This window comes from Salarias fasciatus, chromosome 16, assembly GCF_902148845.1.
Source record: "Salarias fasciatus chromosome 16, fSalaFa1.1, whole genome shotgun sequence".
Classification (NCBI taxonomy): domain Eukaryota; kingdom Metazoa; phylum Chordata; class Actinopteri; order Blenniiformes; family Blenniidae; genus Salarias; species Salarias fasciatus.
The window spans coordinates 27,448,518-27,470,698 of record NC_043760.1 but is presented as its reverse complement, the minus strand read 5'-3'; the positions used below and the strand labels follow the sequence as shown (position 1 = coordinate 27,470,698).

The following is a 22,181-nucleotide window of genomic DNA, read 5'->3' as shown; positions in this document are numbered from 1 at the left end:
TGATGTAAACACAAAGGACATTATGCAGTATTTGGAAACGTCCTTCCATGTGCACAAAACAATTCAGCCGAGTCAGTGATAAGACGCTCCCTCTGATGTCAGGGCAAATGCCCATTCTTGGCTGAGGGTGAACTTGTGCGGCTATTCTTATTATGGCTACGTTAAAATTATCTTTGCGAGGTTTACACTGGGGGAATGTAAGCTCGCTGGCCTGTACATGTCTCGTAGGCGACTTCAAACGCTGTGTATACAAGCTCCCCGAGAGCCAATACATGTTCGCTCAAACAGAAACAACAAAGAAAGACAAAAGAGGACGACTTAATGACTTTGATCTGTAAACACAATTCATGTGGGGACGTGCGCTGCAGATGTGCAGCCGATGTTCATACAGGAACCGCTGCACGTCTGCTCTCAGAGCCGCTCGGCCCGATCGTCAGCTGATAACCTCCACTCACATGTAAACGCCGGATCGGCTCGGTCGCATTAAACTCTCAGTAGCTTCACTAAATGGCGGAGAATCGTTTAAGGAAGAAGGCATGCCTTTAAAGAGTTTCACTGATAACTGCTGCCGGCAGACTTCATCATATTACAGAAGTTTCCCATTACAAACAAGAAATACTATAAATTAATGTGAAAAATGGCTGCAATCAGAAACAGAGTCTGATACTGCTTCCAGAAGTTCATGGAAACCGAAACATAACAAGTATAAAATTACTAAAACTTGTAAGAAATTGGAGAAAACTCATGCAAGCACAGGGAGAGCATGAGAACACGTTCAGTCTAGGAAATATAAGCAGTAACCCCTGAACCACAATGACTCTGAAGGAAAATCATGAGGGAAACTTATTTGGCTTCATACTCAAAACGGTTATTTTTTTTTTTTTTTCAATATTCTCAAAAATGGACTTAAAAATAATTACAAATGATTGCGCTTATTGTTTCCTCATCTCATGTCGATCTGTTCGCTCCAGCCCAAGCCGCCCGGTCCGGTGTCCGACCTCCCACTGAAGCTGGAGTCACTGGTCAACATCACATCTGGCATTTATGAAGAAATTCAGCAGGAGATGAAGAGAGCCAAAGTGTCCCAGGCTCTGTTCGCAAAGGTGGCTGCCAACAAGAGCCAGGTAGGAGAAAAAGGCTCCAGGGAAGTGGCTGGAGACGATACACAGCAGGCGTTCGGTGATGAAGATCACCTGTAATGTTTCATCCAAATGGATGTGCTTCCATGATGTTAAATATTTCTGACTTGCCTGTTTTGACGTTCATGTGACACAGTATTAAAGAGTTCTAATTGCCAGTTTCATGTGATATCAAAGCTACAGTAAGAAAAAACACTGTTATTGCTGACAGTTGCCGTGTTTCATGCGGCTGACAGTGAGCGTGAGAAAGGTGACGCTACATGCGCACCAGCAGATTCCCCCGGCCCGGTGGGTCTGGGGGTGGCGGCAGAGGGTCACGGCTCAGTGCACCCATCTGCTGCAGCTGGCCACGAGGACCGAGAGCGAGAAAGAAGGAGATGATCAGGCTATTAGCGGCGCATGCTGCCCGAGGTGGCTGGTTGAACACAGCAGCTGGTCTCACAAACCGAAGCAGCCTAGCAGACATAATTGAATCTGCTCCTCTTTCCGCCGCTTCGTCGTCTTTAAGCTCACACTTTTACCAAGTTTTCATTGATAATCGGAAGACTTCTATTCCTTCCAACGCCGTGTAGTTTTCCTTATTTGTATTTCTGTGCTTCCTTCAACGTGCTGCAGCTATTTTGTCATGAAATGTTGTGTTTACAAGAATACAAGGAGCGATCTGGGAAGTAATCCAGCACAAAGTTCAACCGCTCCTCTACACGCCGGAGAGGTTGCCAGTGTATCCCAGCCCGCAAAAAGCTCAAATCTAAACACTTGGAAGCCTGCTCCTGTTTTCTAACCCTTACCTCCGTCTCCGCCGCAGGGCTGGCTGTGCGAGCTGCTTCGGTGGAAGGAGAACCCGAGCCCAGAGAACCGCACTCTGTGGGAGAACCTGTGCACCATCCGGAGGTTCCTGACGCTGCCGCAGGCCGACCGCGACCTGGCGTACGAGGAGGAGTCCCGGCACCACCACAGCGAGAGGCTGCACACCGTCCTCCACCTGCCGCAGGACACACAGGTAAGCCTCGCCGCTGCTGCTGGTGGTTAAACATGTAATCTCCAAGATTTATTCCTACATTTTTCCACATTATAGTAGATTTTTACATTACTGATTGGATCTAGCAGATTAGCTAACCGAGCTAGCAATTCCTACCTCACAAAATGTGTGTTTCACAAAGGGGAAAAAAAAGATATTGAAGAAAAAGTCCACAAAGTCGGATGCAGATCGACAGTCGCTCATGAAAATCCTTTTACAAACTGCTTTTTATCAAGAGATCACTCTTAAGTCCCTCAGTTCCTATTTGTTTCTCACCCCTGATTTACAGCAGAATGTGCAGCTCTTTGCGATAGTTTCAACTCTATCTCAACCAAAACGTTCCGGTGTAGCCACACCTAGTTGGAAACGGCCACATTCACCAATAAAAGTGCCCGTTTCCAGGGTCTAGACAGTAGAGAGCGTCTTATTGTGATTCCCTTTCATATGTATTATTTTATTTATGATCAGTTCGGAGCAGGTGAAGCCTCTGACTTTTACAGTCACGGCTTCAGGAGTCGGTACTTGGGATGTTTTCGTCTAATTTTTTACGCCTTTGCGAAACTTTTCTCACCTCCTGAGAATAAGAGAGTGATTCTAAACGTGATTAATTGCAACAATTTTCATACCTGTGCACAATTAAAACATAAAAACACTGTCCTGTATGACACACCGTAAAAAGAGATCGTGTTTTATTTCAGTGGCCAAAACTTGACGTCCTGAGTTTCTGCATCATAAAGATTCCTCAACATCTGAAACGTCTCTTATGAAATACACAGTAACTGCATGACGCTCTTTTTGTTTTTAGCTTTCACAAAGAGTGTTTTCAAGGCTTTTCCCCAAGCCTGCCGCCTTGTTGCTCCTCCTCCCTCCGCCCCTTCAGATGTGGAAATCACCATTAGGATATAAAACATGTTAAAAAATCATCTGCCTCCCTCTGTCCACCCTCTGAGACCACCATCTGTCATCATTGTTCCCTTACTTCTAACTCTGAGTGTGTGCTTTTGATGTGTCTCTGTGTGCACATGTGCTTGTGCGTCCCTGCGTGCCCCGCCGGAGAGAAAAGTAAACAGTGTTGCTGGGTGGTGTGGCACTGGAGGAAATGCCCCATTAGTTTTTCAGAAGAGAGGAGAGGAGGGGGGGAGATCGATGCAAGAAACGCAGCGACATCTATTACTCTTCCATTTCTGGAAAGCCATCCGTTTGTCATTATTTAGTTAAGTATCATAAAAGAACAGTTGATGGAGGAATCTAAATGTATGAAGAGCTTCGTCACCAGCGGCTCAATAGCCGGTTTTCTCTGAAATTTAATGCAAATAACAAAAACAGATTTTATCAAACTCTTAATGTGGGGTGACGCTCAGACTCAACAGTATCAAGCATTAATAGAATTAATCACATTAAATCACATACAGTTAATGATGGCGGTGACATGAAAGGTGCTTGGCCAGTACTGGAAGAATCGTCGAGCTGTATTGCCAAACAGAGTGTGAATAGCCATCAGCCTTATAAATTAAGTAAAACAATACAAACCAGAAACCAGAAAATATTTGAGTCTTCCTGATGTGAAACTTGATTTTTAGAGGATTCTCTGCAGGGAGTTTCCACTGCGGACTGTCCACATGCAAACTCGGTAGGTTTGGTATGTTCAGCACAGTTTGGCCCAAAAAGTTCAAGGACATTTCAAATTGATGTTTGAAGCATGTCAATGGGCTCAGATCACTGCAGAGAACGAACAGCTTCACTTTGATCAAAGCAGCCCAGCTTGAGGAGAAAGCTTCTTTCAGCCCTGATGAAGGTGAAGAATACACTGATAGACTGACCAGTAAATGACTTGCTGCTTTACATTTTAGGAGGTATCATTAAGGTTCAGAAAGGATTATTAGGACTGAATGATATGGGAAGGAACCTATCCTGATTTGTTCACCAGGAGTTTATTACGCTAACCTTGATTTAACGTGTCTTTTTGGAAGCTTTCTCGAGGTCAAAAACCTAAAAATAACCAAAGTTTAAAGAGCAGCTGATCTACTATCAAAAACACAAACACTATTGCTACCGAAATCAATTCCAACTGAAATTATAGAAAAAAGATAACTTGAAGATCGAATTCACAATGAAGGAGGAATTTGTCTTGGATTGTTCCAAGTGTTCACAGCATTATTCTTCCATTGTGCTGTTCGAGGCCTCAAACCAAACCGAAATCTGTCAGTCAGTAACAGAGTTACTGATCGCTCTGCCCCCTTTGACCTGTGAGGCTCCCTGAAGGAAGAGGCCGGCCCAGCAGCCGAAGACAATATGCAGCATGTACAGGAGACGCAGTCCCAACGAACTGCTGCTCCTGGCAATTTAATACCGAGCCGAATGAATGAACAAACTGCAGCCTCAGGAGTGGTGTGGCGTCACAGGTTGTTTATGCCATATTTCTTCTGCGAGCTTGTATTGCCTTCAATAAAGGCAAGGCTTATCTTTGTAATCAACCTTAAATTTATTGCAATCCCATGTCAAGATATCTTCATGGCGTAGCCTCAGAGAGGATGTGACTGAACCGAACAGCAGGAGCAAATGCTCGAGAAAAACACTGCTTTATGTTAATGAGAGGAACAACAGGGACTAAGATCATTGAGAAATGGTCAAAGGTCAGGGTCAAATACACAAATTTATGTTGGCTGCTTCACTGCAGCCATCAGCTCTTCTCCTCCTCCTCCTCCTCCTCCTCTGCAAAGCCATTATATCCCACATATAGTATACACACCATATGATATCAATCAAAACCAGGCAAACTTCCTGATCCCCGACATGAATCGTCCCCAGCAGCTCCGCCCACCTCCACTCCACCACCGGCCCCTTTCCTTCCCCCCCTCCCGTTCAGACCTCAGTATTAAAGGGCTGATGGGAAGCCGGGGAGGAAGCTGCGGTGGCACCATTAACACATTCCACTGCTCGTCTCAGCAAAAGCCTAAAAATACAGTTTATCCTCGTAGCGCCAATACTGTCACCCCGACACGGGACTGCAGGAGGAGCGCTGCTCGTTTATTAATGGGAATGAGGTGTGTGTGTGTGTGTGTGTGTGTGTGTGTGTGTGTGTGTGTGTGTGTGTGTGTGTCGTCTTCACAGGCCCCCTCCGCCAGCATCGCCACACCACCACCAACCTCAGGCTCCAGCCAGCCTGCCACCACAGACCACACATGTGTCCCATCTGCCACACACACTCTCTCACACACACACACACACACACACACGCACGCACACGCACACACACAAAATAATCCCACACTGATAGTTGGGAGCGCTCTTTTTGTATTTCAAACAATAAGAGGGTCTCAAAAAAACTACAACAACTGACCACAGGATGAGACTTTTAGGCAGCGCTTCCCACACAGACACAGCCAGAGGGAGAGAAAACACACACATCCAGTGTGTGTGGGTGTGTGTGTGTGTGTGTGTGTGTGTGTGTGTGTGTGTGTGTGTGTGTGTGTGTGTGGATGTGGCTTTTTCTATATACTGGTGGAAACATGAGCTTGAACGTACAGAGACCCACGAGAACTTGAGTTGCTGTGAGAGCAGAAATTAGACAGTGGTGGTCTTTGGGTTAAAGAAGTAAGCCTGTGATCAGAGGTGCACCGGTTTGAATCCCGCTGCTGACAGTTTACCCGTTGACCCTTGAGCCAACAGCTCCTTGGGCACTGCACAGTCCCTGGTCCTCCGGGACGGGATAAATGAAGCACTCTTAATGCCCTGTCTGTCGTTAAGACCAAGATGAAGACGTGTGACTTGTCTTGGTTGTGACAGAGGGGTTCATGGGTAGTTTTTGTCATGGCCACGTGACCACAGACAGAGTTAATCTACTCACAACACCTCACACCGTGACAGCGACCAACAGCCAAAGACGATGCACCGAAGCAGTCTCCAAACGTCCGTAATCATCAGTTCAGAGATCAACATCGTTGCATCAAACTTGCGGTTGTACCCAAGATTAAGAAATCCACACTGCACAGACCAGCTTATAAAACTACTGAAATAACACAGTCTGTAGGAGCCCCAGAGCGCATAAACACACAGTGTGTGCCTATTTATTACTGCTGTGGCTGTCAGGGTTTACAGTTTAGGTGAAGGCAAGTAGCAGTTACATCTGCGTTCACCGTAAAACTGCAGGAAATTAATGTATGTCAAAGCGTTTTCCCTGCTGAAGGCATAAAAACATGTATGTATGCACACGTGTGTGTGTGTGTGTCTGTGTGTTGGACCCGACTGTACGTATGTTAGCGTGAGCCATTTCTGCATGTTTGGAGGCCTGTGGGAGACGTGGAGTGTCTGCAGGTGCCGCATGCTTGAACCTCGGCAGCGTCACTTTTATCCATGGCTGACGAGGCCCCGGCGCTCGCAGATAAGTGCGTCCCACAGCTAATTTGGCAGAGTCTGCCCTTATGAATTATTTCTTGATTGTTTCTTGCTAAATTGATTTCCGCTGCGAGCCGAGGTGCGTTCATGTGTGTGCGCGGGGTACGAGCGACCGCTCACGGCGGGCCGAGACCCCAGGAGTGGTGGACTAGAACAAGGAGTATCCACCGCTGATTCCCCCACCCACCCCAGCCTCCGTTTCTCACTTAATTCCAAAGGAGAGTCACATTTTTCACCATTATACGCATTCACTGCTAAACAAAACAGAAAAACAAGTACATTTATCATGTTTTTCAAACAAATCTCTCCATTTCCTCGCCTATCTATTGAGTCAGTATTAAAAACTTCAGCAGAGTCTCTCTCCCTGCCTGGGAAACGCCGTCGTCTTCTGAAGTCCTCAGTGTTGAGACAAAGTGTGAAGCAGTGCCAGAGCGGCCCCGGTGTAATCACTCAGAGCCGGGAACGTTTCCCACCAGAGCCATGAGGCAACCGCTTCAGCCGGCTGCAGCACCTCCCGTCAAAAACAAAGTGACGCGTTTTCAAAAATAGAGGGTCACGTCTCAACTCTCCAGAAGCCCTCAGGAACGGTGAGAGGTGGCGGAGCTCCATCAAGCTGCTTCAGTTTCAGATTGAGGGTGATGGTTGTGCACATTTTTACAGCATATCCTAACACATCGACCAGAAACTGCAGTGAGAAAGGCGTGTTGGTTTTAAAGGGTGGGTCGTCTCGCCGTCCATTTGTTCCGATTATGGTTTAAATTGGATTAAGCTGAATGTCATTGAATGCAACATAAAGCTTTGCACATGCTCAAAAATTCACCAACAATGACACAAATGTGCTTAAAAACGGATCCACCAACGACTGAAAACTCACCAATGATCTGGGCTAATTCATTACAAAGGACCTGTTAGCTGCACATCGACTATATTGCAGCTAAAAAAAAAGAAGAAAGAAAACAGCCTGACACATGCAGCTTTCAAACAGCTTTTAAAACACAATAATGTGTAATTGTATGCTATATATACAGTTGAGGGGATAAAATGAAATGACTTTACATTGACTGTTTGATATCTGTCACATAAATCCAATAATAAATAGCATTTGAGGTCGCATGTTATTGAAAGTGGAAACCTGTTTGTTGCTTTTCCTTAAAAAAGTGGAACATATTTTATGCCAAACAATTAAAAAACTATTGAAACTGGGTCAACAACTAAGCTTTCTGGTACCAAAACACACAAAAAAACCCATCAATTACAGGACAAATTTAATTTCTAACCCTAACTCTGTTTATATGAACTGGGCCATTAACAACTTATTTTCAAATCAGTGATGTGCACTGTGACAGTTATAATCCTCAAGCAACAAGCCCAGCACATTTTAAATCTCGATTCCTTTGAAGAAAAAAATCAATATTCTGGTGCGGTTTTTTTTCCCTCACGTTTTGAGGCATCTTTTCAACATTTTTCAGTCTCTTCGTCACGTCAAAAGGACACGTCCATCTGCCTGCCTGTGTCTCTGCAGTCCTCAGTGCATCGCGGTGGCCTCCAGTCTCTGCTGCAGGGTGGAGTTTCGGTTTTTTGGCGAACCACAATTAAGTTAATTGTTTAATTGCAGATAAACTGAACGAATACCACACACAGTTCAAGTGGAAAAAAAAAAAAGAAAAAGAAAAGATGCAACGATGTGTGTTTGTGTGCGCACACACGCGAACACACTCGGCCTCAATGACATTAAGTGTGTGCAGTTTTTCATCAAAGAAACATTATTTTACAAAAGTGCTGTGACTCATCGACTCCATTAGCCTGGATTCGGTCCTCATGAATCGCGACCGCACACACTTATTCACACACTGGAGTGAGGCAGACAGACGGACAGACACAGACAGATGGAGGGGAAATTAAAAAGAAAGAAAAAACACAGGCTGATTAACAGGAAAAGGTGAAGTCATGCAAAAAACTAACAGAAAAGTGATTTTCCCTTCATTACATATTTATCTCTGTGTTAATGGTGTCTCTGGTGGTCGCGCACACACACAACACAACCCATACACACACAGAAACAGCGAGAGAGTCGGAGGTCCTGCAGGAGCCGAGCTCATTAAGGAGGAGATGAATATTTCATGTTCTATAATTCTTTCATAGTTCTGCGTCGTAATTTGCCTTGATTTACGTTTAAAAGAAAACTTTTTCATTTGACTGCAAGAGCAGCAAGAGCACTCACAACGCTGCCAGGAGAGAGAGAGAGAGAGAGAGAGAGAGAGAGAGAGAGAGAGAGAGAGAGAGAGAGAGAGAGAGAAAGGAGAAGTTTTTCAGGAATACTGAATCGTGCCTCGAGAGGACCCGTCTGGCCCCCGGGGCGCCGCTGCTTGTGGTTTTGGGAGCGCAGGTCTGCATTGTGCTGCTCTGAGGTGACACGAAGTCTCTTCCAAAGCAGAATCGTCAGACTCAACTGCTACAGCTTCCACAAGCTGAAGGCGGTCATGGGATATTTGTGGTGTTTTTAATCTGAAAGTCACACCAATCATAAAAACTGCCTGTCTTCACTTTAAATAATCAAACTTTAATTCCGTCTTTCTACTTCGGATATCTGTAGAACACCTGTGAAAACTATTCACCGCCTAAAATGAACTGCTTAGCATTTTTTACTGAAAAAAAAGCTTCTCAATCAATTGACAATTTCACTTAAAGTGTGTTTCCAAACTGGTTTGGGAAACTTTGAAAGTGGTTTTGAGCTGTTTCGATTAGATTTACTGACTAGTTTAAAGCTTTGACCGCTGTATTTCTGCCATTCTCATGGTCCAACTATTGATTTGTCAGTTCCTAGGATTGTCCAGGCCATCTTTAGATATGTGAAATAAAAGAGCATGGAGATGTTCCTGTCATCCATGACTTCATTCTTGAGTTGGACATTGCTTGGCACCAACCTAATCATTAATGTCCGGATGTGTCGGAAGCGAGCTCTAAACAAGGACTGAGATGCAGACAGCGGGGCTGTGGCAGGTATGAGAGACTAACACCGGGTGAAAGGGTGGTTTCTGATCAGTGGAGATGAACTCCAACCAGCACTGAGGGTTTGGCTCTGCTCTCCAACATCATCATTAGCGCGTGAGGGAGACCAGACCCCTGTGTCGGCCATTGATCCCAGAGTCCCTGCTGTCAGCCCAAATAAGCGTGGAAATAATAAAGGCCTGTAAATGGGGATTGGCGGGGGCAGGGCGGGGCGGGGCAGGTTTCATGATTTACCCTCACTTTGGCTATTAAGTGTCTGGGTAAGTTTGTTGGGGGGCGGGGGGTTGTGGCTGTGTGGTCCTCATTAGAGCAGGGATGGATATCTTTCTCTCTCTTTCTGCTGTTGATTTCTCTACATTCTTGCAGTCTTTTCTCACTATCTAAAATTGTCACTGCATGTGGAAGAAATAGCAGATCTGGGAAGAGAGAGAGAGGAAAATTGCCAAAAAAAGAAAGAGAAAAAAATCCTAGTGAATTCCTGTAAACTGGTCATCACCCCCCCTCCTCACCCCATCTGAAAATAAAGCCCTCGCGAATGAAATCAGAGCAATTTCATGGTCTGGCCTGCCCTCAATATTATTTAAGTAATACCCTGTTATTATTGAAGAGAGGGAGAGAAAAGGGAATGACTATTATCTTTATGTGGGTCCTTTAATTTTAATGTGCCACAGATTTATAGCTGGGCATTCCAGTGGGGAGGCCCCTCCCTGCTCTTAAAGCGAGCGGGCGGGACACGACCGCAACGCTCTCACAACAGCCACTACCTTCTGACAAACAACCAAACTCCTCACTTTCCCTCCCGACACGTCGGCCTGCGCTCCTCCCGGCTGTCGGACGAGGCCCTCGAGCCGGTCCCGACAGCCGAGGGGTCGTTCTGCATCACTTCCAACGGAGAACACTTGACTCCGGCTGAGATCCGGTGAAGGGATCCAGCTAAACATTGAGCTACTCATGTCTTAACCTGGATTACTGAATAATCTGAGTCGGTAGAAACACAGAAAAACGTTCAGAGAAACGTTTTCTCCTCAGGCTGCACGTCGTGCACGACTTTGCTTTTGCTGAGAGACCGATCTAATGGCTGAAACTTCAATGCCAATCAATGACCAGCAGCCAGGCAGGAAGCTTCCACAACAAAGTAATTTCATTAGAAGTATATTTTACTTTGAATGTTGAATTGTGCAACAGCAGAGCGGAGCCATTGTGGGTTTAAAAAAATATAAATAGATTCAGAGAAGACATAAAATGTAAAAACAAACACATTTCCACATTTCTTTTAGACTGCAAAGTGCAGTAAATTTCATGACGCTGACGCAAACACTTTTTGCATGTTTACTAATTGAAAGAGAATAACATTTATGCTGTTGAACCACAGAATGTGTGAGTTTCACCGTAACTGGCTCATATTTGAACAAACCCGTCTCCAGCGAGAGCATTAGAAAAAGACATCTTCTTACACCGTGTCTTCCTTTGTTTTTAATAGGCTGGTTAAACAGTGATTTGCCCGTCGACTTCATGACACACGGGTGGTTGGCGTTTCACTGATCTCACACACATTAGGTCAAAGGTAAACTGGAGGCAGAGCAATTTGAATGCCAGAGAGGGAGAGGTTTAATGGAGCGTGATGCTGTGTTCTCACCCTCCGTTCACCCCGCAGCCATCGGCTACCGTCTGCTGGAGACAGAGACCGTTTGACCAAAAGTGTTGAAAGACAGCACGTCACTGTCCAATGACAATTTTTGAAGCTATTATGTGAGAAGGGAAAAGCGTTTTTGACATCAGAACTGTTTTTCTGGCCGCAGGGGTCACTGTGCCCCATTAATCGAAAAGATGTTCTGTCTTTCTCGCCAGGCACTTCACCGGCCGCCCCCAGCCCCGATGAAGGAGCACCACCTGTCCCCGATGCGTGAGGAGCCCCTGTCGTCCCCTGTGAATGAGGAGCGGACGCAGAACGTGGGCGCGGGAGCTGCAGGCGGAGGTCCGGCCGGCACCGTCAGCAGTGGCGGGAGCAACAAGAAACCTCGATCGCGCACCAAGGTACAGCTTACCGCTCCATTTCAATGTTTCGAGATAAAAATAAACCAATCATAGTTTGCTTGTTGAAGAAAACTTTTTCTATGTTTGGTTTTTAGCAAATAAATAAGTTATCGACACCTGGTTTTACGAATTGTCATTGTTGACGATTCTAATTTCTTGAATCCCGTTCATCTGTGTTCTAGATTTCATTGGAGGCCTTGGGCATCCTGCAGAGTTTCATCCAGGATGTGGGCTTGTACCCAGACCAGGAGGCCATCCACACCCTGTCTGCACAGCTTGACCTCCCAAAACACACCATCATCAAATTCTTTCAAAATCAGCGCTATCACGTCAAGCACCACGGCCGCCTCAAGGAGCTGGGCGAGGGCGCCGCCGCCAGCGGAGGGGTCGACGTCAGCGAGTACAGAGAGGAGGAGCTGCTCTCCGGCTCGGAGGACCCAGAGTCCAGCGAGGACGGGGCCGAGGAGATCTACCAGACCACGGAGGGGAGCGGCGGGAGCACGGCGGGGCTGAACCAGACCCCCGCCTCCTCCAGCTCCAACTTGTTAGGGACCGGCGCAGCTCAGGAGGAGGGCAAGGACAAGGGGCACAGCCGGATCGGCGGCCCCGGGGCCCCCGGCAGCTCCTCGTCCAGTCCCAGAGAACAGGCCGACTACCAGAGGTAGAGACCGACGACCACACAGGCGAGGAAAGAGGTCAAAGAAGGGGAAGAGAAAAACCGATGGTCCTCGATAGTGACGAGAGGAATCTATCCAAGGACGGCCGCTTCTGCCGGCACATTCACCACGAAACCCTTCAACTGTAATACTGAAGACCACACAGAGAGCTTATCGTGACAATCCTGGAGCTGCGGAGTGAAATTACCTCAGTTCGAGTCGTCAGGTTTTTCATTGTGCTGCGACGTACAACTGTGAAATACAGTCTCCCCAGAAACACTAGAAAGACAGAGTGCTGCAGGAATGATTCCCTCTGGCAGAGGTGAGCCTCACCTTGGTTTCCTCGACTGACAGATGCCAGCGGGGTTTAGGATTTGAAGCCCGAAGAAGTTAATTTATAGATAAATGTGATAGGTTTTTGATTTTGCTTGCTTCAATAAATCACAGAAATTGGTGGTTTAACAAGAGGAATGCTACACACAGATTTTCTGTTGCTGTTGTTTCTTATTTGAACTGTTTAAAAGCACTTAAAAGTGAGAGTTGGAGCAGCTGAAGATGCAGTTAAAAGCCTTCATTTCAACTTTAAATGAAGAAGGTCCTAACTCTACTTTGGTCACCACGTTTTTACAGGTTGTGTTCTTGAGCAAGGCACTTTACCACACTCTAGCATTTCTATAGGAATCAAATGTTGCCATTATTTTGAACATATTCAGGACGCATGATGATATTTTTGAATTGAGTACCTGGTCTAAAGACTGTGGCAGCAAAGCACAACATGAGTGACAGCTCACAGCATCATTTGAGAAGATTCGATTGATGATTCAAAACACGTAAATGAACTGTCAAAATTTTGACCGTATTTCATGCATCTGATAAAACAAAAAATAGCAGAATGAAGGAATCGGGTGAGAAAAATGCCAACTTCATCTTGAATGTATTCCTGCAGCTCTCTGTTTAAACATTTCCAACATGAATCGTTGCTGCTCAACACCAAAACAATCACATAATGAACCAATCGGAACAAGACACTCCAAGGAGACGCGGCGTTCCTGCACTCCGTCTCCACAGTCTGAGTAAGACAGGACCTGACTCCCGACGCACGTCGGGTCGGATTTGTCCTGGACAGCGACTGAACCTTGAGGCCTTCAGAGACCTCCACGATCCAAGGAATCCTCAGGACACAAACACAACGCAAACTCAAGCTTTACGTCCTCTTTCCCTTTTCATTTTAGCACTTATGTTTTCCAGTGACATTGACATTTTCGCCGGAGGTGCCGCACTCTTGCCTCCCTCCTTTTTTCCCCCCACTGGTAGCGGACAATCTGGCAAAGAGGACGAAGAGGAAGTGGCGTGGAGGGACGCTCGGCAAACTGGACCCTTCTCGTCCTGGCACCGCATGTGTGCGGCGAGAATAAATAAATGAAATATATTAAGGAAAAAAAAAAAAGACAGAGCAAAGATTCAGCAAGCAAACAATCAGTCACTTTATGTGCGCCGCTCCTCTTTCCTTCTGGCTCTGACTGGTACCCACAGTCCTGTGCTTCACCACACATCCCCGCACTTAAACTTCACCAGCCCTATTTATTGCTATCTTTATCCATGATTATTATTATCATTATTGTTATTATTGTTGTTATTATGGTTAGAATTGCTGTCATCACATGCTATTTTTGGTTGTTGTTTTTTTTTATTTCCAAGGTTTTTTTGAGAACTGGGCGGTTGTTTGGATAAAACAACAGACACTGAGAGTGCTTTGCCCTTAAAAAGAAGGAGAAGAAAAAGAGCAGGAGTGTAAAAGAGAAAAAAAGAAGCAGTTACTGAGTGTTATTGGATTGAGAAAGAAAAAACAAGTCCTCTCTATGTTGTACAATGCCATTTTTTTATTGTTCTGCTTCCAAAAAATTGTTGTAAAGAGAAAAATAAAAAAGCAAACGTGCTTTTTGGTTGCTGCAGTTGATGACAATCTACTTTTTTTGAGCCATGAAAGAAAATGTGGCAGGTTTGACTTAGTTTAATATCTGTAAATACCTGACACAAGATAAAATGTTATTGATATACTTTTAGTTTAAGTGTTTGAGCCAGTTTTGAAGAGTTGGAAATGGTCAGCTTGTTTCCAGGCGAATTTAATCACAAGACTATTTAAGTTTTTTTTTTTTTTTTTTAATTATTATTTGTTCCTTCAATGTCTGGTGCAGTTGTGTAACTATAACGGTATGTTTGGATCGATATCTGAGCACGGACAGCGTCTTGTTTGACCATCCTGATTGGCTGCTACTACACTCAAACAGATGACCTGCCTTTTTTTTTAAACACCCATACATACATACATACATACATACATATATATATATATATATATATATATATATATATATATATATATATATATATACACACACACACATATATGTGTGTGTGTGTGTGTGTGTGTGTGTGTGTATGGAGATCACTATGTACGATGATGACATTGTGCTTTTCTGTATGACAGGAATAATCAGGGTAAGACTCAAATGCAGTTTCAAAGAAATCTTAGTTCATCCAGTGTTAAAGTGAATTAAAAATTTGTGAATTGAACATGCGTCTTTTTTGATTTCGCCTGGACCTCCACCCTCACACGTGAATGTGGGCAGTGCTTTGTTATTGTGTTTCCGAAGAACTGTCAACATAGTTCCTGTGTTTATAACAGTGAATTCTTCGAGGAAAGGCCAAATACGGCATTATGAAGCCAATAAGTCTGCAGAGCCGGGGTTTCCTTTCCCTTAATTCAAAGGAAGGCAAAGCAATTATCGATATAAGTAAATTGGATCACTCTCCTGTGAAACAAGCATGCACAGCAGTGGAGTAGACGAAGAATTTCACTGTATTCTAATGAAAAGTTTCAGCTTAGACCAGGGTAACGATGGAGTCACTCAAATAAGACAACAAAGTATAAAGTTTTCTTTAAGAGTTCAGTGTACCTGTACACACTGCAATGGGTTTGAGAATCTAGAAAGGAAATTAAAATATATGATCAAAACAATACATTTCGGTAGAAGTGAAACATTTTAGCATGCTTAAGTCAACATATGTATAGCCATATTTTAATGAAACAGAAATGTTCATTTTACATTTGTTGGAAGCTACATTAACCAACATGTTAGGCTGCATTTAGACTTGCAGACTTAAGCATCCCTGTGGATTTTGGTCACATTTAAACCTATATAAATCTAAAGGAGTGGGACAGTAGCGCCACAGAGAAGAGGCATATTGTTGAGTCTGTTTGACTCTTTAAAGGATGTAATCCATGTCCACCACCGTGCAGAGTCCAAACGGAAAGCAGCACTTTTAGCATTTGCTTCGTCTGCTTCCTGATGAATTTGTCCGTGGGTTACAGCCAGTGGGAGTGAACAACATGTTATCAAATGATCTTTGCTCTTCTACCGGTTCCCCTCAAGGCTGAAAACACACCTGTGCCAGAGTCAATTTAAAAATCAGCTTTTTTATTATATTTGCCAACGACACAGTCGTTGTGTAACTTCTAAATGAATCACGGCCCTGTATTAAGAGTATGTCGTTTTAATTACCAGGGTGTAGAAGTTATACCTTAGTACCCCGGTATCTTCATGAAAATACAACTGTCCTTTGAGCATCATGCTGATGCTCAATATAAAAAAAAAAGTCTTCTTTATAGGAAGCTGCGGAATTTTAATAGTGTTCAAACTTTAATGAGACTTTTTCATTGTTTTATCAAACATTTCCTTTGTGTCTTGGTGCGACTCATTCACACTCCAAATTAAAAACAGACTGGAGAGTAAAAACATGCAGTAAAACGGCACATAAAAGAAGAGCAAGGAGAACCTTTGAAAAAAGTTCAATCGATCGCAGCACGGATCCAACAGACAGAAGAATTCTTTTCTTTCATTTGTGGTTGGTCTGCTCAGTAATTGTAAATAGGCGTGCCAGTGTGTGTATTATAGGAATGTTAATTTTTTTATACATGTATTACTGCTGACTGTACTGCACAAATTGCCCCTTGATAATAAAGTTTGCCATCGACCTTGACCTTGAGAAAAAGGCTCAGCGATAATTAAATACTAGATCACTACCGCTGATAACAGAGAGCTGCCGCAGTTCTCAAGAAGCCCCCAACTCAACATGTTTCCGGAGTCTCACAGTTGAACATTTTCCTGATTTAAACAGTTTTTCAGTGTTTGAACACACTCATTAGATTACGCAGGAACAGGGAAAACCCTCAAGTGATTCCTCTCAAGCAGTTGTCAGAAGTACCTCGACGACGATCCCACAGGTTCATTCATTCCAGAATTGTTGCCGAAGTTAGGAAATCTTTTCCACATGATACACATCTTAAATACATACAGTTTGTTTCTATATATGTTTTGGGCTGGTGCTAAAAAGGGCAGAATGAACCCTCTGAGAATCAAATTGAGGTGCACCACAAGTCTGAACACACCCTAATAAGTGCGTGGGAAGTGGTCACAAGGCATAAAAAGAACATAATAACCCTTTTCATTACAAATAACTGGGTTTTCTAATGTTTTGAAGTTGAGGATTGAGGATTATCAGGCAGTTTTTGGAACGATGGAAATATACAGACGGCTGTTTGATGTTTTCTCATTGTGTCTCCGTCAGCGTTAAAATCAGTTATTGATTAACACCGACCAAGAACATTAAAACTAACACTTCTCTCACACACTGCGGCCTGTTAAATCAGCCACCTTTCATGTACTGCTATTGGTACTGTGTTCTCCATGGGCATAAAATGAATTCTCGCTGCGTGATGAATGGCGATAACTGCCTCCATGAGGAGAAACATGAGGTTCAGCGTCTCACTCAGAGACACTCGGCCATATGGAAAGAGTCAAAAGGGCTTTTCAAAAACTGAGATAGGAAGATGGCCAATCACGGTTTGCTTCATTAGCTCGACTTTCACATTAAGATCTTGTACCTGCTGCTATGCTGTGGAAAAGATTTTGGGACTTCCTGGCAAAATCAAGGTGAAATAAAACCAAAAACGCTGCACTGTCGTTTGAATCTCTTACATCTGGCAAAAGACACAACTTTTTGTTGTTGCTGTTGTTGCACCAAATGAGTCATAATGACTAATAGCAAAACATCCAGAGCCTTTGAATGATTAGTCCCTTAATTATCCCAATCCTGGATTTAGTGCCGCTAACCACAGCAAAACGCAACTTCACATTGCACAGAATGCATAAATATATCTTTATAATTCTGTAAAGTCTCTGACAAAAGTCAGAAACTATGTGAAGAAGTCACAAAACAACGTTGATACATGTACTTGATCATTTACTGTCAAACTGCACTGTTAAGTATTGATTAAGAAGGAGACACACAACATTAATACACAATCTCTGAGTCCAGTTGTACAAACTGATGCAGTGCCAGGTTGTTAGTCGGAATAAAGTAAAAAATAAAGCAGCTTTTCAGATAGGCAGTCTTCAGACAATCAGCGAGGCTTCATCAATTTGCCTTCTTGATGAGTTTCAGGTCTGATGAGGTGTGGCAGGGCAGAAAAATGTTGGTGTTTAACCCACCACCGGGGGTCAGTTCAAGCATTTTGCATCCCTGTGTGTGTGCGTGTGTGTGTGTGTGTGTGAGTGTGTGTGTGAGTGTGTGTGTGAGTGTGAGTGTGTTTTGGACTCTTCCGCTAAACAATAGAGCCTAAGTGTCGGTCAAGGGTCTTCGCACAGACGCGGTTTCCACTCAGCGTGTCATTTCTGACTGGAGACAATCAGCTCCATGGGGATAATCTGGGTGCAATTTGCAAAAGAAACATCAGAGAGGATGTTCCTGACAGGGGATGGGAGTTGGGGGTGGAGGAAACCATTAAAAAAAAAAAAATCTTTATGCTAAGGCTGGGTGATCCCAGTTTGTTCCCTGTGCGATGGAGAAAATCACTACATCGTGAATATTCCAGTATACATCGTCACACAGTTGCTTTAGCCGTGAGCATTAATTTACGGGCTTCTCTCTCTCTTTCTCTGCTGTGCTTCTTAGACAAAACAGATGAGGAAGATGAGTTGATTCCAAAGTAAAAGAGCACAGGATCCGTCATCTGCCGGCGGTTAGGGCTCCGGAAAGTAAACACTGAACTGACAACAATAAGCAAAATATGCAGCATTAAAATAGGCAGTACATGAAACTATGAAAACTCATCCACTAGAAAATGAAGAGCGATTCCACAACAGATATGATGCTAAAGCAACCTGCTGAAATGTTTCTGTGACAATCGTGCACAAAATATGAACTTTCAACTTTATAATGACAATTTTACGATTGTATTGTTTAATAAAAACTGTTTAGCAAGTTTAACTTTGATGCGATTTTCCCCCCTTTTGCATCAAAGGTAAATATTAGCATATATCAATGCAGTTGAAGAAAAATGTTTTAATGTAGATAGAATAATCATACCGGTGTGATTGTATGAATCATAAGTGTTATTTTAAGGCTGAGGCAGAATATGGAGATCTATATCGAGTATCATGATACGGCCTAAAAATATTGAGATATTGATAAAAAGTCATAACACCCACCACTATGAAATATATTTTTATGTCCCATATTTCCACCTCATTCCCTCAGTTGCACCCAATTACACAGTGGTCCTGACGTTCGTCCTGTGGTAATAATAACCAAGAAGATACAGTTTGAAATGCTTCCCCCCCGAGCCATGGAAATAATTCAGCAGAAGAGGAAAAATAAAACCAAAAAAGGAAAGATTTGTGACTCATGGCTGCATGTGTGCTGCACAGGCTACCTGCAGCATGTTAGCAAAAAGAAAATAATTCCCTGGGTTTTCAGAAACATGGCAGCTACTTTTATTTGTTATTGTTGATATTTTCATTGTCCAGAAAACAGAAAACCTGTTGTCAATCTTTCTCCTCTGTAAGTTTACGTTTCACTGTCGACGTTAACCTTGGAACGGCGTGTTTGATGATGTTCAAAGGCCTCCAGACGTTTTCAAAGCGTCCCGTCTTTTGAACAATGTTGTGTATTGTGTATAAACTTTAAAGGGGCCTGGCTTCGGGGCGGAGGAGTCGGGGGGGGTGGGATATGTGGCCACAGGAACCAAATATTGCTCCATTTGAACACAATCAAAGAAAGCCAAACACAGGAAGAAAAAAAAAGAATTCTGGCCGAGAGGCGCTTTCGGGTGGAATTTACTGGAAATTCTAGATGACAATGCAGCTTCCCCTGTTTACTCAGAAAAAGAATATGCTTTTAAAAGCCCTGTTGCTAAAAGGAGGGCGCTATAGATGTTCCAAGGAACTAAAACATGAGCTCTGAAAAGGCTTTTCCTTGCCAGCTTGTACCAGCTGATCTGCTGAGTTCCCACTGAAACGGTCCAAACTAATCAGCTGCAAACTAAATAAAACAAAACATTATGCAAGATAAAAGCTAATAAGTGGCCAGTAGCTCAATCTGAATGGTAATGCTATTCAAATCTGTCAATTTCTGTGCGGCGAAACCGGACTTGAAATCGTATTACTTTGCATTCCTCGACGGATGTTCCCTGGAATTAAAAGTAATAAACTGCAAAAACGATAAACACTGAGACACACACTTTCCTTTTAATGCTCCGAACTGATTAAACTGCAAATATTATTCACACTGCATCCTGTTGAAGGACTGGAACTTAATGTGGATGGAGATGTGTTCCGAAACGCATCTTTGAGCAGCGAGGACAGTTTATAGTTGTATTAATCAGTTGGCTCTCCAAAGTGAACGTTGCATCTTTCAATCAGTTTGTGAACGTCGGAAAGGAAGAAAGCCCCTCCCCGCCGAGCCCCTCCCGCCGAGTTACTCTTCATCACACGACCTCTCCGCTCCGCCGCTCTGCGGTGAGCACCTCTGGTTTTCATTCATCCAGCACCACCCGTCCCCTTCTCCTTCCACCTCTTCCCCAAATCTCCTAATTCAACTCATTATTCGCTCAATTGGTGGGCTCTAACCCCTCCCGCCCGGGGTCCTATAGAGCTGGTAGTCATTAGCAGGCGGGATTTGTGAGCGGAGCAGGGGGTGTAGCGGGCCTAAACGCTTCTCCCTCTCGCTCAACACACACACACACACACACACACACACACACACACACACACACACACACGCACACGGCGTCGTTAAAGCGCCTGTCGAGCCTGCAGGGTGTCGATGCCGTCGCGTCGGGCTGAAGGAGCGAGTCCACCTCAAGTTGGACGGCAGTCAGCGGTGGTCGGTCAGGACAGACAGACAGTAATGGAGGACCACCCACAGCCCTGCGGTCTGCAGAGATGCTCGCCGCGGTCTGAACTCGACTGATGGGAGCTATAGATCTGACTGAGCGGAGGCTTCTGGGAGGTGTTTGATAATCTCCCCTTCCTTTACACAGCTCATTTTGATTATGGTGAAAGCCTCACGGCGTGTGACGTGCACTGGAAGACACAAAATAAAAACAAAACCACAGCCTCGTTACGCTGTTTAGAAAAGTCTACTGCATGTTGTGAAATAAAGGTCAAGGTTTAAGAATGTTAGAGGAGGTCATAAAACAAATTTTCTGCATTATTCTGACATAAAGCATCGAGGATGTGAATAAGACCCGACTGTCTCTCGATTAGCCTTCACTCTTCAGTCCAACTCTTCTTCCATTTACACTAAGCACACCTGTCTGACATCAGAGTTCAGATGACGGTGTTTATACTGTACAACTGCACAAAATTAGACCAAACCTGACAAGTGTGAAAACAAGCTCAAATCATTCATTAACATTTTCCATGCATTTTCCTGTTGGGCTCTGGGCATCGCACACCGATGTATCCATTTTTTCTAGCACACCTCTGTTGGGGGATCTTTTGGGTCAAAGGAGGTCACATGATGGCGTTGTTATAACACTCGGCAAGCCAAAATTGCCATTGATGTCAGCTTCTTGGCAACCTTACACCAAACATCGGGTGCTTGTTATTCCAGCTGATCTGCCATTAAAACACAGCAGAACTCCTTTTGCGTGGATTTTTCTCGGGTTTAGAGACTGAGCAAAAGCACTGACAATGGACGGAAACCGCAAATTTCACCCGTGATACGGCGGGTTTTACAGCCCATTTTATTCCCATCATCCTAAAAATGATCAGTCCAAACTCGATGCCTCAAATGAGTCACAGAACAGATTCGATTTCATTGTTTTTGTTGAGCTGTGTGTGCTTATCTGCAGAAGAGAGCGAGATTGACAGCTGTCTGGATACCCAGGGCCCCTCGGACAGCTGTGAGGGCACCACTGCAGGGTATTAGGCCTGATAGAGGAATGATTAGGGGACATTAGAGGTGAAAGTGGGAGGGAGAGAGGGGGCACAGCTGTTGCTGCTAACTATTATTACCCACAATGCAGCATCTGAGGGGAGGCTCTCTGTGGAGCCGGCTCACACACCTGTGGCCTCCTACTGTGCTCGAGAGATAGATGAGCAAGTGCACTCTGTGTGTGTGTGTGTGTGTGTGTGTGTGTGTGTGTGTGTGTGTGTGTGTGTGTGTGTGTGTGTGTGTGTGTGGGCATCATGTATTGACATGACTATGACACAGCTGCATGTTGTGACACACCACAGAAGCAGAGGAGAGAATTTCTCTTATCATTATTCTCTGTCGTCGCTGTTCAGCTTCTTAAACTAGTTATTTATAGTCTGTTTGCCAAAACTTAGCATGGAGAGATAGACTAGACAGGAACGAGACAATCTTCACTGAGAGTCTGTGTGGGTTTGGTTCACTCCTGTCTTTTTTTTTTTTCCAAAGTCTAAAGTGAGAGTCAATTCAATGCGAACGAAACATTTTCTGGCAGTTCCAGGCTTTGCTTTGCATTTGTGTCCACTCGGTGTGACTTTAACAAAAAGAAACAAAGTCGTTGCGTACACTGTATCACATCATTTCAGAGAAGCCATTGATGCAACACCAGAA

At 44.2% G+C, this 22,181-nt stretch overlaps 1 protein-coding gene across 3 annotated transcripts in view; it reads left to right on the top strand.

Moving 5' to 3' along the window:
- satb2 (SATB homeobox 2) overlaps nt 1–13,736 on the top strand; it is a 48,968-nt gene extending 35,232 nt beyond the window's left edge. For 2 of the 3 annotated variants that reach the window (XM_030112188.1, XM_030112187.1), the window contains exons 11-14: nt 972–1,124; nt 1,945–2,139; nt 11,389–11,595; nt 11,778–13,736. In XM_030112188.1, coding sequence (XP_029968048.1) covers nt 972–1,124; nt 1,945–2,139; nt 11,389–11,595; nt 11,778–12,260 — 1,038 coding nt within the window. In that variant the 3' untranslated portion in view covers nt 12,261–13,736. The remainder of the gene's footprint in view (nt 1–971; nt 1,125–1,944; nt 2,140–11,388; nt 11,596–11,777) is intronic. The other variant, XM_030112189.1, reaches the window with a different exon arrangement.
- Nucleotides 13,737–22,181: the final 8,445 nt, after the last annotated feature.